A 14,083-nucleotide genomic window follows, 5' to 3' on the forward strand; every position below is an offset into this window, starting at 1 on the left:
AAGTGTTTTAAAAATCTGGGGCACGCCACTAGTTTAGAACTACAGAAAATATATTAATATTTTTTCGAGCAAAGTAGACACCAGAAAACTCTTGGGACTGCACAGTCCAAAGTGATGTTTTGCTTATAAAACAACTTTCCAAAATTATTTTATAACCATAATTATGTGAGCTAAGAATCAGTTATAAAGAATTCTGGGGTACTTACAGTTATTCTAATATCTAATTTTCATAAATCTAAGACCACTGCACTTTTATGAGGTCAATATGGCTGCATTACTAACACTAAGAAATTGATTACTGGTCCCTTTCATATATTTCCAGCAGCGCCTGCTGTTTGTTGTGAGTAGTAAACACCACACATAACAGGGACACACAAATCCCTCCGAGACAAGCATTTGTAGGATGTGGGACTTTAAAGTCCCGTCAGTCGATAAACGGTTAAACTTTTAACAATTTGTAAAGCACAACAAATGCAATTAAGTACAGAACGAAAACGCTTAAGTGTTATCTTAATTACAGATTTGTATGTCATATCGCTTATAGATCTACATTTATTTGCGTCTGAAACTCTTAACACTTTTATTCTCCGCGGCGGAGTGGTTAGAACAGCGTTCTGCGGTCCCGGGTTCGATATCCGGTGGAGGCACATGGCACAGCGGTTCGGATCCCACTTTAAACTGTAGGTCCAGTCCCGATTAGCCATTCTGTGCATCAAGTGGACTTAAAACAGAAAATCGCCACCACCAACAGCGCGCTACGACACCAGTAATCCCAAGTTCGAATTCCGGCCTGGGCATGGATGTTCTTTCTTAGTGTCCCTTCATTATTTTCATCATATCATCACTAATTCTCATCTTAGAGATTAGCCAAAAGTGGCAGAAAACTAAATAAAATAAACCAAATTGAAAAAATATAATTCTGTATACCCTTTCAAATAGAGGTTAAGGTCAAAAATTGAAAAGAATATTTTTTTAACCAAACGTTGAAATAGTTGTTGGTTTTCATTAAAATAAATTTCAACAATTTAAAACAATACTTACGAATAACCGTTAAACCCCTATGATCACGTTCCATTGCCTGCACTGCGCTGGAACTACTCACACAAGACTAGCCACGCACTACACAACCACTCGCACCTTTCTACTTGCAAGAGTCATTTTGTAATCAATTTCCGAGCACACAACCAGAATCACCCAGTTGTAGAGGACTATGAGACAATGTAATCTTCATATAAGTTTTCACGCATTTGGCGCAACGAAAAACATGAATGTTCACCTAAAAGATATTACATACTCGACAAGATGATTTGTACTACCATAACTTACGCCAGATTACGCACTTCAGCTTTGTGTGTTTTCTAAGCCTGGTAAACAGCTGCACACACTATTGTTACATATTACAAGGTAACAACGCTTGCATATTTACCTGCAAATCACAGAAACCGGTAGCGTGTTTATCAGGTTATGAAATCTTCACAGCTTTTATACAGAACTGGTGTAATGTGAATCAAGTAAAGAATTAGATGTGATTGACCAACACAGTTCAAGCGCAACGTCATCCTTTGTACATGAGTCAGTGTTGAAAGCTGAAAAGAGTCATTGCGGTATTTGCAAGAACTCGTTTCTACCCTTAAACGTTTAATTATTATTTGTTTGAGATAGAGTATGTACAGAATTTAAATAAAAATTATACAGGGTGATTCTGAACAATAGGGACAAACTTTAGGAGACGATTCCTGACAGGACAAGGAATAAAAAAGTCAATTTGAATGCATGTCCGGAAATGCATGTGTTCCAAGATAGACCACTTGTCTCATGCCAGAAATCACTCGTCACTTAACATGGGGAAATAAATGCTTGATTTGGTGTTTAAGTTCACTTTATGCACAGTAAGGCTAATCGGGACTGGACATACAGTTTAAAGTGGGATCCGAACCATCATGTGCCTCCACCGGGTATCGAACCTGCGACCCCTTGATTACAAACCGACGACGCTACAACTGCGCCATCGAGGAGGCCAGGGAAAATAAATGCATGATATGAGTACAGTAGTTCAGGCATAGAATTGCAAGTGTAGGTGGGTAGGCGGTACTGATTACGATGGACAGGAACCTAATAAACGTTCCGCATTTCCTTCACGTTCTTTTGCTTCTTGCGAAATTTCTCAAAACGTCAAAAATCTACCTGGAAACGTGAATTTCCGTTTGGGAAAATAGCCTATAGCATTGCACTTCCTTCTTTAACTAGTGCTCCTTATGAGAGACTCACGCCATGACGACGGGTAGTGTTACCTATCTTGGAAAATATTTCCGGACATGCGTTCACATAGACTTTTTTGTTCATTGTCCTGCCAGGAATCATCTGCTGAAATTTGTCCCCGTTGTTCAGAATCACCCTGTATGTACAGTGCGCGGCAGCGTTCATAGCTTAATTCAAAGCCGAAAAGTATCTTTATTGAATAATGTTAAGTACCTAATTGTTCAGCGAGGAGTGTCATTTATCTGTTAATTAAGAATTGACCCCTAGCAAATGAGTACCGAGGCGCACCACACATTCTTTCAAGGGGCATCGGACGCCGTCCTTTACTCATTCTAACATGTTTGTCCGGATATTGGTAACGCCATCTATATGATGCGATCCTTCAGTTCCAAGATCGTGGCAGCACACTGTAGAGGCCATATATCTAGTTTAATTCTAAAGATATAAAGTGATCTAGTCGAGTGAACTTTAAATTTCTTTGCATGCCTATTTTTATCTACTTGGTAAACGAAGGTATAAATTAGTGACGTCACCAGATAGGCACAACAATATGAGCCAATGTCGTTGTCACCTTGAGCATAACTTCACATTACACGCAGCTTGCATTTATATTGAAACATTTCTTAGCGTTTAAAATCTTTCTGCATGTTTATGCCAAGTTACCAGCCATTTCAAATGGAAATAGTGTACAGTATGGCTAGTATATAATCGCTAAATAAAAACCAAATAATTTTCTAATTCAAAAAAATATCTTTCGCTTACCATGTCAAGTATAGTTTTCAAGTTTTTCTTTCGGTTTAGTTGTCACAACATAGCAAATTCGATTCTCGTCCACCATCTTGGAACAGGTTGGCATATTTCACTTAAATGCAATACCAAACCATTCCTCCAAAGTCTGAATTACATAAAAGATTCATCTTTCTACAGACTTCCCACACAATATAATGATATCCCACCAAGTGCTGACATATTGTCTTCAGAATATGCCTTTCGGGCTTCAATCAGAAAAAATGTAAAAGACTCCTTCACTTATTTTTTAAAATCTTTTTTGTGTTACTTTGTTATTCTTACTTTTGTTCTTTCCATACTTGACAATTTCAACGTAAAGAAGGCCATATGTGCTGTATCTGCATTTTTCTCAATAATTAAATAAATAAAAATTTCAGTCCACGATATCTACATTTACGTCAGTTATAGTACCACAAAATTATCCACTTTGTTCATCTAGTTCTCAGCCTCAGCATATTTCAATCTTTCCTTCTTAAGAATATATTTAAATGCAAAGAATATTCACATAATTCGAAATAAAATTATTACTAATAATTCGAGTTATAATCATAAGTTTATGTCACGTACATGTTATATGCTATGATAAAGAGAACTATAAATTAAGAAGAGATTTTACCACCTCCCTCATCTCAGAGTAATGTCACAATTCCAAGAAAATCGAGGAAATTGTACTAAAAAATTAAGAAATTCATTCAGTAATGCTTTATATAATAAATGTCTTACAACGGTTACTTTAGCAGAAAAGTTAACGATTTCAAAGTTGTTCTTTTCTTTTTTTCAGAAAGCTTATATACATGTAAAAATTAAAGGAAAATTACCATCTTGACTTGTTTTTGTTTATCTATTACAGTTTCAGTGTAAAATGGCCATTACAACTGCTGTATCTGAAACTTGGAATAGAAAAATAAATAAATACCCTCCTCCCAACTTTTTACATTTCTGAAAGATGTAACTGAAAGAGCAACTAAAGTTGATCAAGGTTTTCAGGTAAAACATCGAATTATCATTAAATGAATATCATGTACAATTTTCAGATAGTTGAGGTAAAGAGTATGTTGGACACAAACAGCCAAATGTAAAGCTTTAAGTTCAATAAAATCACGTGACTGTGATGAAGAATTAAAAGAGAACAAGTTTTTCAGGATTCTTTGTATATATTTTGCGTTCGACGTACCAACCATTTTCTATTTTATTTAATAGATATTTGGATGTAAACACAATGGTGGCAAGGAGTAGATGTAAGTTATAAATGTTTACGTGAGTAGTGTAAACTTATTGTTTCAAAATAATACTTTGTAGGTATCCTCTTTTTTTTTATCAATTGAATATCAGTTTTTGACATATTTTGACAATTTTTTTGTTGATGTTTTAGCGTTTAAGCGATGTTTTAGTACAATTTTCAATGCACCTCTTTTTTTTCCACCTCGTACTTGTAGGTATATCACGATCTTACGTGATATAACTTAACCTATCCTTTTTCCTTACGATTTTTTTTACGATCTTCAGTGATATAACTTAACCTATCACTTTTTTTATTTGCGATCTTTTACGCACCGAACTAACTTACACTGGACTCCGTTTGTTTTAATATTTGAGTATTTTAAAGTTTTCACATATTTTATATAACCTAAAATGTGTTGATTTTTTTTAGTATGTGGCAATTTTTTTACGAATTTTAAAACTGTTCCGTCACCCTCTCATTCTTCACGTCGTACGCGAAGGACTTCTCTGCAATCAGGATGACGCTGCACACGGTATCCTCGGGCAATGGACTGTTGAACTCGCAAACGATCTTGATGTTAGTTCGATCGTTGACTACCACCTGCTTCCTCTTTGTGGTATTGATGACGAACATGGGTCTGTGGGTTTTGAATTCGCTGGGTGTGTAGTACATATCGACGTTTCCCTCTGTTACCCTCTTGTAAGCGGTGTAAGCTTCGTAAAGTTTTAGATAATCATCTTTGGTCATGTCGAGGTTGTAATTCTCCTGCGGGAACACTTCGTTCCTGCCATTCTTGAGATAAACATTTTTGATCTTGGAGTCGTCGAATTTGCTGGAATCTTTTTCCTGATTGTTATCGCGTCTGGTCTGAAAGAGTACAATGACGAAATCTGGCATGTCGAACTGTATATTGTTGAACTGCGTCGTCACGTCAAATTCCAGATGACTTCCTGACGCTATTTTTTGCACGCACTGGTAACCGTGAAAGTGAATGGGCACCTGTGGACTTTTCAAGATCTCCGCTTTGTACTTGAGGGCGTAGTTTGTTTCGTATTCCACGATCGGCATTCTCAACTCCATGCTCCGGATGACGCATTTGGCTGCTTCGGGTAAAGTGTTGGGCAGCGGCGTGATACCGTCTGCACCCAAAGTAGCGTATCGCATCAGTGCGTCGTTATCGTTGGCCGCTCTTCGAAATGTGATTCTCAGTCCTCCCTTCCACATGATCTCCTTGTAGTCCGAGAAGAATCCCGGAAGCAGACGCATGGGAAAGAGCACCGTGTGACTTCTCGTCGATATTTTGGTTCCCGCTTCGAACCCCCCCCCCCCCCGTTTGATAGTATGCTGCGTCCGTTTTGGATAATTTCAATGTTCCCACTGCCGTTGACGTGATGCCTGGATAATCGATTCTGTCGATGACGGTGTTGTGTTTCCTCACCTCCACCTGCGAGAACAGGTGAGGCACGAAGTTGTCCCTGAGTTTCAAATTTGCTGCTGCGGGGAACGCGTCTCCGCTTTCTTTCTTCACCACGTCGAATTGAAGGTAAAGGTCCGCTCTGTGAAGATGAACGAACCCATCGCCTACGTCCACATCATATTCGATTTCTCTGTTCGCTTCGTTCAAATTTGCGAACGTGCGACGGTTGGGAGGGAAAGATTGCAATTCATAACTTTCGATTTGTTCCATGATGTGTGTGTATGGTTATTTATTATACGTTGATCTCCAGGACGGCCGTCGTCGTGGCACCTGCAAAATCCACCACGTCTCCTTTCTCGTTCGTGACCACCAACTCTATGTTGTCTATGCGGTTGCGACATACTGGAAAATAGATCGGCGAAGAGGGTGTGTAGATGATCGGTTCCATGAATTCGGAACTGGGTTTGAACGTGGCTATGATTCCCGTCTGCTTGTGACTTCCCAACCCGTCAGATTTCGTGATCATGCCTTCGGCCACGTTACAGTGAACGTTCAAAGTTTCGATGGCTAGAAATTTAGGAATGTTTGCTCCCGTGTGCTTGATGCCAGCTTCGAGTTTGGTGTTGTTCTCGAAACCTAAAAGTTCTCCTATGGTGCCCAGGTCCACGGTCTCCGTTGCGGACACGATTTCGACTCTGTGCGTGACTGAATTTTGAGAAAGGTATGTGCCTTTAGGTAATTGAGCTTGCAAAGTAGAAAGATTGTATTGATCTGGCGTGACGACGATATGTTCACTTCCGACGCTAATTTTGTTGTTGTGCTGCGTGACGTTAGGTATGAGGTACATGCTGTAGAATGCACGTAAAGCTATGGATTTAGGATAGACGATGTCGTCGTGCAGCGTGAGTTTCAAGATCGAAGATTCACTCGTGAGATGGAACACGCCCATGATGCTTTTGGTTCCACAATGCTTTCTGGAAATCTTCCACCGATGGCTTATTTATTTTAGAGAGAAACGTGAGCATGGAGAGACAGAGATGACCGCAGTTCACGTCTCTGAAATTTTGAATGCGTTCGTCGTTGTAGTATAGGTTGTTCGTTTTCAGATAATGAACTAAATTTGTAGGTGGAACACCTCCGAAAGAATCGAAAACAAATGCTTTGTTATTTGCATTTTTGTGCTAACATATCCAATGCGTGCCTGGATTTTCTTGACTGTCCAAGTTGACTACTCCACATTCTCTATTTTTAACGGTTGAAGGTAACGAATCGGACATGAAAACGCCTCTGAAGTGTTTGATTTGTAATGGTTTGATTAAAGATTCAATGTCTCGGTTGGTGAGTGCTTCTTCTTTTTTTTATACTTGCTCATGACCCCCTTCCCTTTCTTCTCCATGGCCAGATTGTGACGTTTCTGTTCTTCCAATTCCGCCTTGTTCTTTTTCGCGTCGATCACGGTTTTCGCGATGGCGGCGCTACCCCCAGCCAAACTTCCAACGGCCCCCAATGCTGCCAGGATGGCCGGGATGCTGAATATGAACCCCCCTGTCTTTTGCTGTTTCCGCGAACGCTGCAACCATCTCAATTGTGGAGTGCTGAGCAGCAATTTCATTCCATGTCCTTTGGACAAGCAAGAACGTTTCTTCTCGCGTTGTTTCTTGGTGAGTAACCCATCGAGGGCACCCAGCGTTTTCAGATTCGAATATGGTATCTGGTACACGACACCCTTGGGCTTCATGTTGATGCTCTATATGTTATTTTTACGGTATGTTATTTATATATAAATACAGGGTGTTTCTAAAGGTCGTTTACAACGCTTGGGAGGTGATTCCTCACACGAAAACAAGCAAAAAGTCTAAGTTCCATTTTTACGACAGAGGCTTCGTTTCCGAGATAGGAGCCTCGCAAAAGGTGACAAAGTGAACGTCACACTTAACTGGGACGAATACTATCACAGATAGAGAGGCGGTTCCAAGGGAATCATAAAGGAATCGTATGTGCTCAGTCCGGAAGTCACTATGAAAAGTTCACTGCACGCATGCGCAATGGAGTCCTCAAAGGAATTGGGGATTTCCAGCAACAACAATGCATGGAAAAGGTATGTAACGCAGCAAGAAGGACCGTGACAATGAGAAATGCGTTCAAGACAACACATCCCGACCTCAAACATCAAAACATGACCACCGAACACAAAATCCGAAAAGTTGAGCACTGTTGCATACCCCAGTTACACGCGAGGAATGAACGAATCATGTCATGTGGCATACGAGAGACAGGAGGAGGGAAAGAAAAACACAATATCAGATGATTGCGACAACGTGTATTTTTACACGCGACAACTGCGTAATATCCCCCCCACACACACACACAACAAACAACAAATGCTACAATATCTTACGCACAGACAGTCCGTGTCACTGTACACCAACTGAAGATGTCACTTTCACCACACAAAGGGGGTGGGGAGCAATACCAAAAGTGTTCTCACTGGTATTTGCCGAGGGCAATAATCACAGACGGTTTTCAAAATGTCTGCCGTTTACTTCTACGCAGAGATGACAGCGACGAATCAAGGATTGTCGAGTACGAGCAAACAAGCCAGGTGTATCTGCTACCGTCGCGGCGGCGACGTTGATGCGAGCAACGAGGTCCTCAGCTGATGTGACAGGTGTGTCGTATACGAGGGTTTTCATTTCTCCCCAGAAGAAAAAATCGAGAGGGTTGAGATCTGGCGACCTCGGTGGCCAAGGCACAGGCTCATCCCTACCAATGAACCTATTGCGAAACACGTCATGCAGGAAATGTCGTACATTACGATCGAAATGAGCTGGTGCACCATCGTGTTGGTACCACATTTCTTGCCGCAGTGCCAAAGGTACGGTCTCCAACAGTTCAGGCAGAACCTCACTAAGAAATGCATGATACGTGCGACCATTCAGGCGAACAGGGAGAATGTATGGTCCAATTAAATGATCATGTACTATCCCGCACCACACATTCACTGAAAACCTGTGCTGGTGATGGGCCACAAAAAGTGCATGTGGGTTGTCAAAGTCCCATACATGACTGTTTCTACTATTGAAGACATCCATCCTGGTGAAAATGGCTTCATCTGTCCACAATACGTTTGCCCCGAAGTGAGGGTTTGTGTCCAGCTGATGCAACAACCATTGGCAAAACTCCATACGAGGGCGAAAGTCACGAGGTAACAGTTCTTGTACTTTCTGCAGTTGAAAAGGGTGCATTCCTTCCTCTGACAACACTCGCCAAACATTCACATGAGACGTGTTTCGTGCCCGAGCGAGCACTCGCGTACTGGTGCCAGGATGTTCTGCGACCGCTGTTAACACATCTTCTGCAAACTGATGTGTGCGTACACTTCGGGGTCTTCCAACTTCTTGTCGCGGTGGTAACACTGACCCTGTTTCACGCAGTCGACTGTCCACTACCTGAAAGAAGGTGTGAGACGGTAAACGTCTATGTGGAAAGCGTTCTCCATAAAGACGCCTTGCCTCACGGCTATTACCACGTGCCTCCCCATACATGAGATGCATGTCTGCTAGCTGCTGGGTCGTATACGCAGCCATCTGTGTAATAGGGAGCTGGAACTGCAAAGTATTGTTTTTGTTTAACACTGGCACACTGCACAAATTGGCCGTATCACCGTACGAACACCACAGACCAATTGTTGCGATACTTGACTTGCCCACTCCACCACGTCAACTTCTTTCAATGCAACATACTAGTACTCTTCAATGCGTATGACAACCTAGAGCGAACTGCTGATCATATCCCAGCACCTGCAACACGATTGGGACGACTGCCGGAGAGAACCAACCCTTCGAGCTCCTCTCGCGGGAACAGCAGTCATGAAGGTCAAACGTTGACTACGAGAGCCAGACTTGCCTGTGCAGCGCTTCCAAAACTGGTCTCTTTTACGTCACAATGATCGCGTGCGAACACTTTTGGTATTGCTCCCCACCCCCTTTGTGTGGTGAAAGTGACATCTTCAGTTGGTGTACAGTGACACGGACTGTCTGTGCGTAAGATATTGTAGCATTTGTTGTTTGTTGTGTGTGTGTGTGCGGGGGGGGATATTACGTAGTTGTCGCGTGTAAAAATACACGTTGTCGCAATCATCTGATATTGTGTTTTTCTTTCCCTCCTCCTGTCTCTCGTATGCCACATGACATGATTCGTTCATTCCTCGCGTGTAACTGGGGTATGCAACCGTGCTCAACTTTTCGGATTTTGTGTTCGGTGGTCATGTTTTGATGTTTGAGGTCGGGATGTGTTGTCTTGAACGCATTTCTCATTGTCACGGTCCTTCTTGCTGCGTTACATACCTTTTCCATGCATTGTTGTTGCTGGAAATCCCCAATTCCTTTGAGGACTCCATTGCGCATGCGTGCAGTGAACTTTTCATAGTGACTTCCGGACTGAGCACATACGATTCCTTTATGATTCCCTTGGAACCGCCTCTCTATCTGTGATAGTATTCGTCCCAGTTAGGTGTGACGTTCACTTTGTCACCTTTTGCGAGGCTCCTATCTCGGAAACGAAACCTCTGTCGTAAAAATGGAACTTAGACTTTTTGCTTGTTTTCGTGTGAGGAATCACCTCCCAAGCGTTGTAAACGACCTTTAGAAACACCCTGTATATGTTCTGAGATATTTTTTTTGTTTCCCTCTCGTGTATTTTTTCATGGTATGTTATTTTATATACTCCGCAGCCGTTACACAAATTCTATTACGTGCTTTGTTTTCTTACCAAGAAGTTCCTTTGTCCCCTTGTACACGATTCGAGTTTTGTTCTCGATTAAAATAGATAGCTTCTCGTCGGATAACATGTTAGCGTATCGATCTGGTAAAAATAGACTGTATTGTTCGTTGAGCAACAGACGTACTTTGGGACCATACTGGGTAGAAACAATTGGACCGGAAGTTATCGTGTAAGGTTTGTCGACTTCCAATTCCTGAATTTTTATATACTCGACTGACAAATTTAGCATTTGTTTTAATGCTTGGAGGTAACTTATTTTTTCAGTCATATCGAAGAAATTCATGGTATGTTAGAATTTTAATTTTTCATAGTGTTATTTATAACGAAGAATTTTTTTTTGACTTGTACATTTTTTTTGATTTGTACATTTTTTTTGGAACGTACATTTTTTTTGACACGTACATTTTTTTTGACACGTATATTTTTTTGACACGTACGTTTTTTTGTTTTTTTGTGGCGTATATTTTTTTAACGTACATTTTTTTGTCATATTTTTTGACACGTACATTTTTTTTCACACGTATATTTTTTACACCTACATTTTTTTCTCACATTTTTTTTGACAGGTACATTTTTTGACACGTACTTTCTTTGTTGCACATTTTTTGACAACTTTTTTTTTGACGAGACAATTTTTTTGACTAAAAAATTTTTTTACGATAAGACAACTTTTTTCTGACGATGAAAATTTTTCCACGTCAACTTTTTTTTGTGTCGAGACATTTTTTTAACGATAAAATTTTTTTACGATAAGGCAACTTTTTTCTGACGATAAAAAATTTTTCCATGGCAACTTTTTTTTTGACATGTACATTTTTTTACGTATATTTTTTTGTCTCATGTTTTTTTTGACGTACATTTTTTTGACATGTATATTATTATTTTTTTCCCAGTGTGTTAGAGGAAGAAAGTTCGTGCTTTGGAAAAAGCGATGATGTGTGTGATGATATCATCGGTCTCCTGTTTAGACTTGAACCAATCATCTGTGTATTGTCTTCTTCCCTGCCTCGCCTCGTAAAGTTCGTCCATCCTATCGTTTATTTTTTCCCCTGCGGCCAAAAGAAGAGTGTCGAGATCATCACACCTCATTCCACTGATCTCCCGAAGATAATCCTTGACAACCATTTCACAAGGGATACGAAATTCCGGTGTTGTTCTTGCTATGTTTAAAAGTTTCCCTACATCCCCACAATCTCCGTTTAAAGCGTGTTTGAATATGATGCATAGCAGTTCGGGCGGTAAGTCGGTTATACAAGACATGTTGTTATTATTTTTTTTACTGTATGTTATTTATTTATATACCCCACCCAAATTTTTGTTTCGTGTTCATGGCGATGGTGGTGCCCAATGCTGCAACTTTTTCACCCAACGATGCGTCTCTGCTCATGACCCTCCCGAAAGCGGCATGCTCCAATGTCTTGTCTGCTTCGTGACGTGCATCCAAATTCGTGTGCGTGTTGTAAGCAATATCGTGATCTTTGCATGCAGCGTCCAACGGATTCACACCCTTGTCTCCTCTCTCCAATCTTTTCTCGAGTTTGGTACCGGGACCGCAGTACTGGTAGCCAGGTAAATGCATCTCGAAAGGTAACTTGTTGATGATGTCGTTCACGAGTCCCTTTCCTTCGGCCACGTTCCAGAATCTCGGAGGCAGCGTGTTGATGATTTTAATGAGGTAACCTATGCCCTTGTCGTCGTTCACGATGAAGTTGGAAAGTTTGGTGCTGATCATGTCCACGATGCCAACCTTCTCATTGTAAAAATTACCATTGCCTGCATTCTCTTCACCGGCTATCACTAACAATCTGTCGATGAGTTTTCTCACGTCGTCCACCCAAACGAATTATTTGGGTAACGTGTTGTAGCGTTTGACGCCGCTTCCACTTTTCACCTCGTTCCATATCGGTTTGATGAGATTCCTGTACTTCTCACCGCTGCTCGATTTCACCCTATTCTGCGAGGCATCCTTGTTCTGGTACATGGCATCCGTCATGATTAGAATTTCCCTGTAACTCTGATAATCTTCGTCAGTGTAATCTTTCAGATATTTTTTGGCAATGAGTTCCCACAGTCCCACCGTACCTGGATACCTGGTCCAACTATTTTTATCGCCTAAATTAAATTTAATATCGTTGCCTTCGAAGGTGACTTTCGATTTCCCAATCTTCCACACGACGCCTTCGTTGGTTTCCATGCTCGGATACAATCCAAACACTTCATCCTTGTCGAATTTCCCCGTGCTCAGCTAGTCTCGTGCCAACGGTCCCAACTCGATTTTATCCGAAGACGTGCTGGTTATGGCTCGACGTCGTGGTACGTCCTTCAGTTCGAACGGCGTCGAAGGAATGCTTGAAATGGGCGTGGGTACAATGTAACTTTTAGCTGCAAGTGGTACGAGTTCGTTGATCAAATTTTTATTTTGTTCCGTGACACCTTTAATTTCTTTACCTAGATCGCTGATGGCATCGATCACAGGTTGATCTTGACGTTTCTTCTCTTCGTAGAATCCGCGATTCTCGGATTTCCAACCTTTGAAGCGTTTTGCGAGGTAATCGCGAAGCTTAAGATTTTCGTCTTCGATTTTTCGTTTCGTCATAACGTTATTTATACACGTCGTTTCTCATAACGTTGCAACGTTTAGAAAGTCGTTGATTTTGTTTCTGTATTTTCCGTCGTTGGGTTTCCTCGTCATGTCGATCGTCGCGAATCCGAAATCGTCACTGTTCCAGCAAGAAGAGCAGCGTTCCGAAAATTGATTGTAGTTCATGTCTCCGCCTACATAGTCATCGTACGCGTGCTTGAGGTTGGTGTGATCTTGACGAAACAAACATATGAAATTAGCGTTGTCGCGTAGTAACTGTTTTGGAATTTTGGAAAACGTTTGAGCTAGGTAAAAGCAATCCATTCCTTTGTGACGACCTTGCGTGAAAAAGTTGTGAATTTCATTTTGATTTTCCAGGATGACATCGTCGAACACAACGACTGAATTTTCACGACAATCGTCGAGTGGTTTTATTTCCGAAGCGAACGTTGCAATGTCCAGACCATCGTACAGTTTCATCAGTTGCTTGTATTTGGATTGCTCCAAACTTTTCGAGATCACGTACAGGTGCCTGTTCTTCCAATCTAACCAATTCGGTGCGAGGAGAAAATTGTCCACGAGCAGTGTCGTTTTCCCACACCCTGAAGGACCTACGATTAGACAGCGGATGCTGTCGGGAAGCAACTCGACGTTCTTTTTTTTCGTTTGACTTTCCGAATCCGGTAGACGCTTCACCACGTTCCACGTACTCACAAGATCACTTCGTTCCCATCGATCCAACTCTTTTCCGGAAGTCCCAGCCATTTGACAAACAGTTTGTTACCTTTCCTACGCAATACTTTCTCGATGAGGTACGTGTCGGGGTGTTTTGTTTTAGAGAGTTCCTCTTCGTAAAATCTTCCTTTCAAAATCTCGCCGCTACTATCCTTTATTATATACGTGTGTCGGTTTCCGGGTAACCACCGTAAAAAGTTCCGTGCTCCAATTCTTTTGTGAATCCCTTCTCGAAGGTGCGTTTGAATTTGCTGATTCTCACCTGGTCTCCAATTTTGAATTTTGATTTCTTGGTAGT

The 14,083-nt window shown here is 41.2% G+C and overlaps 2 protein-coding genes across 2 annotated transcripts in view; one reads left to right on the plus strand and one right to left on the minus strand.

Annotated features, from left to right (window-relative positions):
- Positions 1 to 1,245, minus strand: part of LOC145978042 (uncharacterized) — a 34,123-nt gene extending 32,878 nt beyond the window's left edge. The window contains exon 1 of the mRNA XM_083110441.1: positions 1,042 to 1,245. Within this exon, the coding sequence (XP_082966567.1) occupies positions 1,042 to 1,075 (34 nt within the window). The 5' untranslated portion in view covers positions 1,076 to 1,245. The remainder of the gene's footprint in view (positions 1 to 1,041) is intronic.
- Positions 1,246 to 4,157: 2,912 nt separating this feature from the next.
- LOC145978148 (synaptic vesicle glycoprotein 2A-like) overlaps positions 4,158 to 14,083 on the plus strand; it is a 43,461-nt gene continuing 33,535 nt past the window's right edge. The window contains exon 1 of the mRNA XM_083110588.1: positions 4,158 to 4,286. Within this exon, the coding sequence (XP_082966714.1) occupies positions 4,268 to 4,286 (19 nt within the window). The 5' untranslated portion in view covers positions 4,158 to 4,267. The remainder of the gene's footprint in view (positions 4,287 to 14,083) is intronic.

Source organism: Lepisma saccharinum, chromosome 24, assembly GCF_977018435.1.
Source record: "Lepisma saccharinum chromosome 24, izLepSacc3.1, whole genome shotgun sequence".
Classification (NCBI taxonomy): domain Eukaryota; kingdom Metazoa; phylum Arthropoda; class Insecta; order Zygentoma; family Lepismatidae; genus Lepisma; species Lepisma saccharinum.